Below are 2,500 nucleotides of genomic sequence, written 5' to 3'. Positions count from 1 at the left end.
GCACAAAGGGAATCCATCTACAACAAATTAACTCTGAAAATGTTCGTCTAATGAGCAAAATAAAATGAACACTCTCTGAGTTCATTTAACACTGATTCATTTGTTTTGCCGTTGATCTATTATGCGGTCTGTTTGATAATGTTCAAAATTGTACTCAAAATCACCTCTTAAGCATGTATTGCTTTAGTCCCAAAATCTTTGTATGTTTTACACACACACTGAGAACCATTTTATACTTTTTGTGTGCGTGTGTGTACACGTGTGCGTGTGCGTGCGTGCGTGCGCGCGCGTTTCTTTGTGTTTTCTTGTTGCTCTCTTCGCATTCTCATCTCATATTGCACAGCGTTAAACAGAAATAACATTCTGACATTATTACAATAAAAAAATCGAATCAAAACTGCTAAACGTATCTAAAGTAAATGAGTAAAAAGACTGCTGTGCAAGGCGAGGCCTCCTGTTGAGAAGCTGAGAAGTGCTTTAATAAAGCATTCTGCTTGTGAATGAGGATTAGCTGGATTAATCATGAATATTATTTCACAAGCCGCATCAATACTGCAGCAAGAAACCCTTGTTTGGTATGGCTGACCGCCTTCGCAATCTGCGGTAGAAACCACCGGTCTGTCCGTGGAGCACAAAAAAAAAAGCTGAGCTTGTCTTCCCTCCTTTATGCCTGATTCCTCAGCTTTGATTTTTTCTTTTTTTTTCATTGTGTGTTTAGTAAGAACAGTGGTAGAACAATTTGGGAAAACAGGTCACTTATAGCATCGGCACTGGTATACATAGCCTATGTACATGTGTATGTAGAAATTATTAAAAGGCTGTCTCTAGGGTGGGAAAAAAAGGCTTTTTATAGTGCCTTTTTCAAGAGGTACACTTTTAAATACATGCTGCTCAGGCAGTGTTTGTATGTGTGTGTGTGTGTGTGTGTGTGTGTGTGTGAGTGAAAGAGAGAGAGAGAGAGAGAGAGAGAGAGAGAGAGAGAGAGAGAGAGAGAGAGAGAGAGAGAGAGAGAGATAGACAGTAATAGGAATTCACTAATAGGAATCAGAGCTTAGTGAGACAAATTAGGGTTGGATGTTTCATAGAAAAGGCCCACTGTTAGTCATATATAAACTTCATTATGGAGACAGAGAGCTTTACTGACAAACACAGTCGATCAAGCATTCTCCACAACCATACCCTGGGTCAATGAAATCCGGGAAAGCCGCAAGTAACGAGTGTGCGCGTGTGTGTGTGTATGTGTGTGTGTGTGTGTGTGGCTGCAGTTCTGACACAAGCAGCAGCTGCCAGAGAATCCCCCGCTGCCAGAAACCCATCTGTGTATTTAGAAGAAAATTCAAACTCCATAATCACGTAGCATCAGTCATCTCGGTCATCTGTGCTTTCCTCCTTCATGTTCCACTGTGCCAAAGCAGAGCTGGCTCACAGCAGAGCTGTCATTCATTCTCTTCCCGAGAACCCAGCAACACGCAGGCGAAGAACCAAGACTTGAGAACTGCATTTGACGAATTATGGGTTTGAGAAATCATTTTCTAAGATGATGTATACGTCAGGGGGACCAGCACATGGGAACGGTTACAGATATTTAACAGTCATTTATGTGTTTGTCTTTGTGTGTCTCTTTGCGCTTGTGTGTATATTTTGGGTCTCTGATATGTCATCACTCCAGTTCCATTTCAAAGCAATAAAAAAAAAAAAAAACATGATTGTATGTTCGAGGCAATGACACGCTGGTCGATGAGTTCTTTAACTCCCGAAGGAACAATGATGGTTTACTCCTCAATTACACAGTCCTGCACGGCCAGGTTATGTGTAATCGTTACTGCTTCTAATGGGGGTCAAAGAGGCATGTGTGTAATCTCTGCACAGGGATGGGACGTGAGCTTGTTAGAAAGAAGGGTCAGAGGAAGAGAGGGAGAAAGAAAAAAATGGAAAGGAGAGGAGAGGAGAGTCTTACCTTCTCGTAGTAGATGACTTCATACTCCACAATGGCTCCATTGGGTCGGTCAGGACCTTGCCATGCCAGTGTGATACTGTCTTTACTTTTCCTCTCTTTTAAAATGACACTCACTACAGAGAGAGAGAGAGAGAGAGAGAGAGAGAGAGAGAGACTGGTATTGATTGAAATCAATTCCGAAAAAGAAATTACAGCTCAGACCAGAGCTCAGTGTAGGAAGGTGTAAGTGTATGTAAATAAGAGAGTGAATGTAATCAGGCATATTACATTGTGGGTGTGTGTGTGTGTGTGTGTGTGTGTGTGTGTGTCTGTGTGTAAGTGTGTCTCTGTGTGTGTGAGACAGGTGGATAAGTAGAAGAGTAGAAGAGAACACACCATATTCCCATAACGGTGCGCTGATAATACTTCTATCTATTCCAGACACACACCTCTTGATGGAAAGCACTGTGCAAAACTTTCTATTATTCATTCAAGAGCTCCTCACACACGTCTGTTCATCAGTCAGTCATGCTCTCTCTCTCTCATACACACACACACGCACAC

At 42.0% G+C, this 2,500-nt stretch overlaps 1 protein-coding gene across 1 annotated transcript in view; it reads right to left on the bottom strand.

Moving 5' to 3' along the window:
• epha4b (eph receptor A4b) overlaps window positions 1–2,500 on the bottom strand; it is a 78,987-nt gene that overhangs the window by 29,255 nt on the left and 47,232 nt on the right. The window contains exon 6 of the mRNA XM_030775927.1: window positions 1,958–2,070. Coding sequence (XP_030631787.1) covers window positions 1,958–2,070 — 113 coding nt within the window. The remainder of the gene's footprint in view (window positions 1–1,957; window positions 2,071–2,500) is intronic.

This window comes from Chanos chanos, chromosome 5 (assembly GCF_902362185.1).
Source record: "Chanos chanos chromosome 5, fChaCha1.1, whole genome shotgun sequence".
NCBI lineage: Eukaryota > Metazoa > Chordata > Actinopteri > Gonorynchiformes > Chanidae > Chanos > Chanos chanos.
This window is presented reverse-complemented; position numbering and strand designations above follow the sequence as displayed.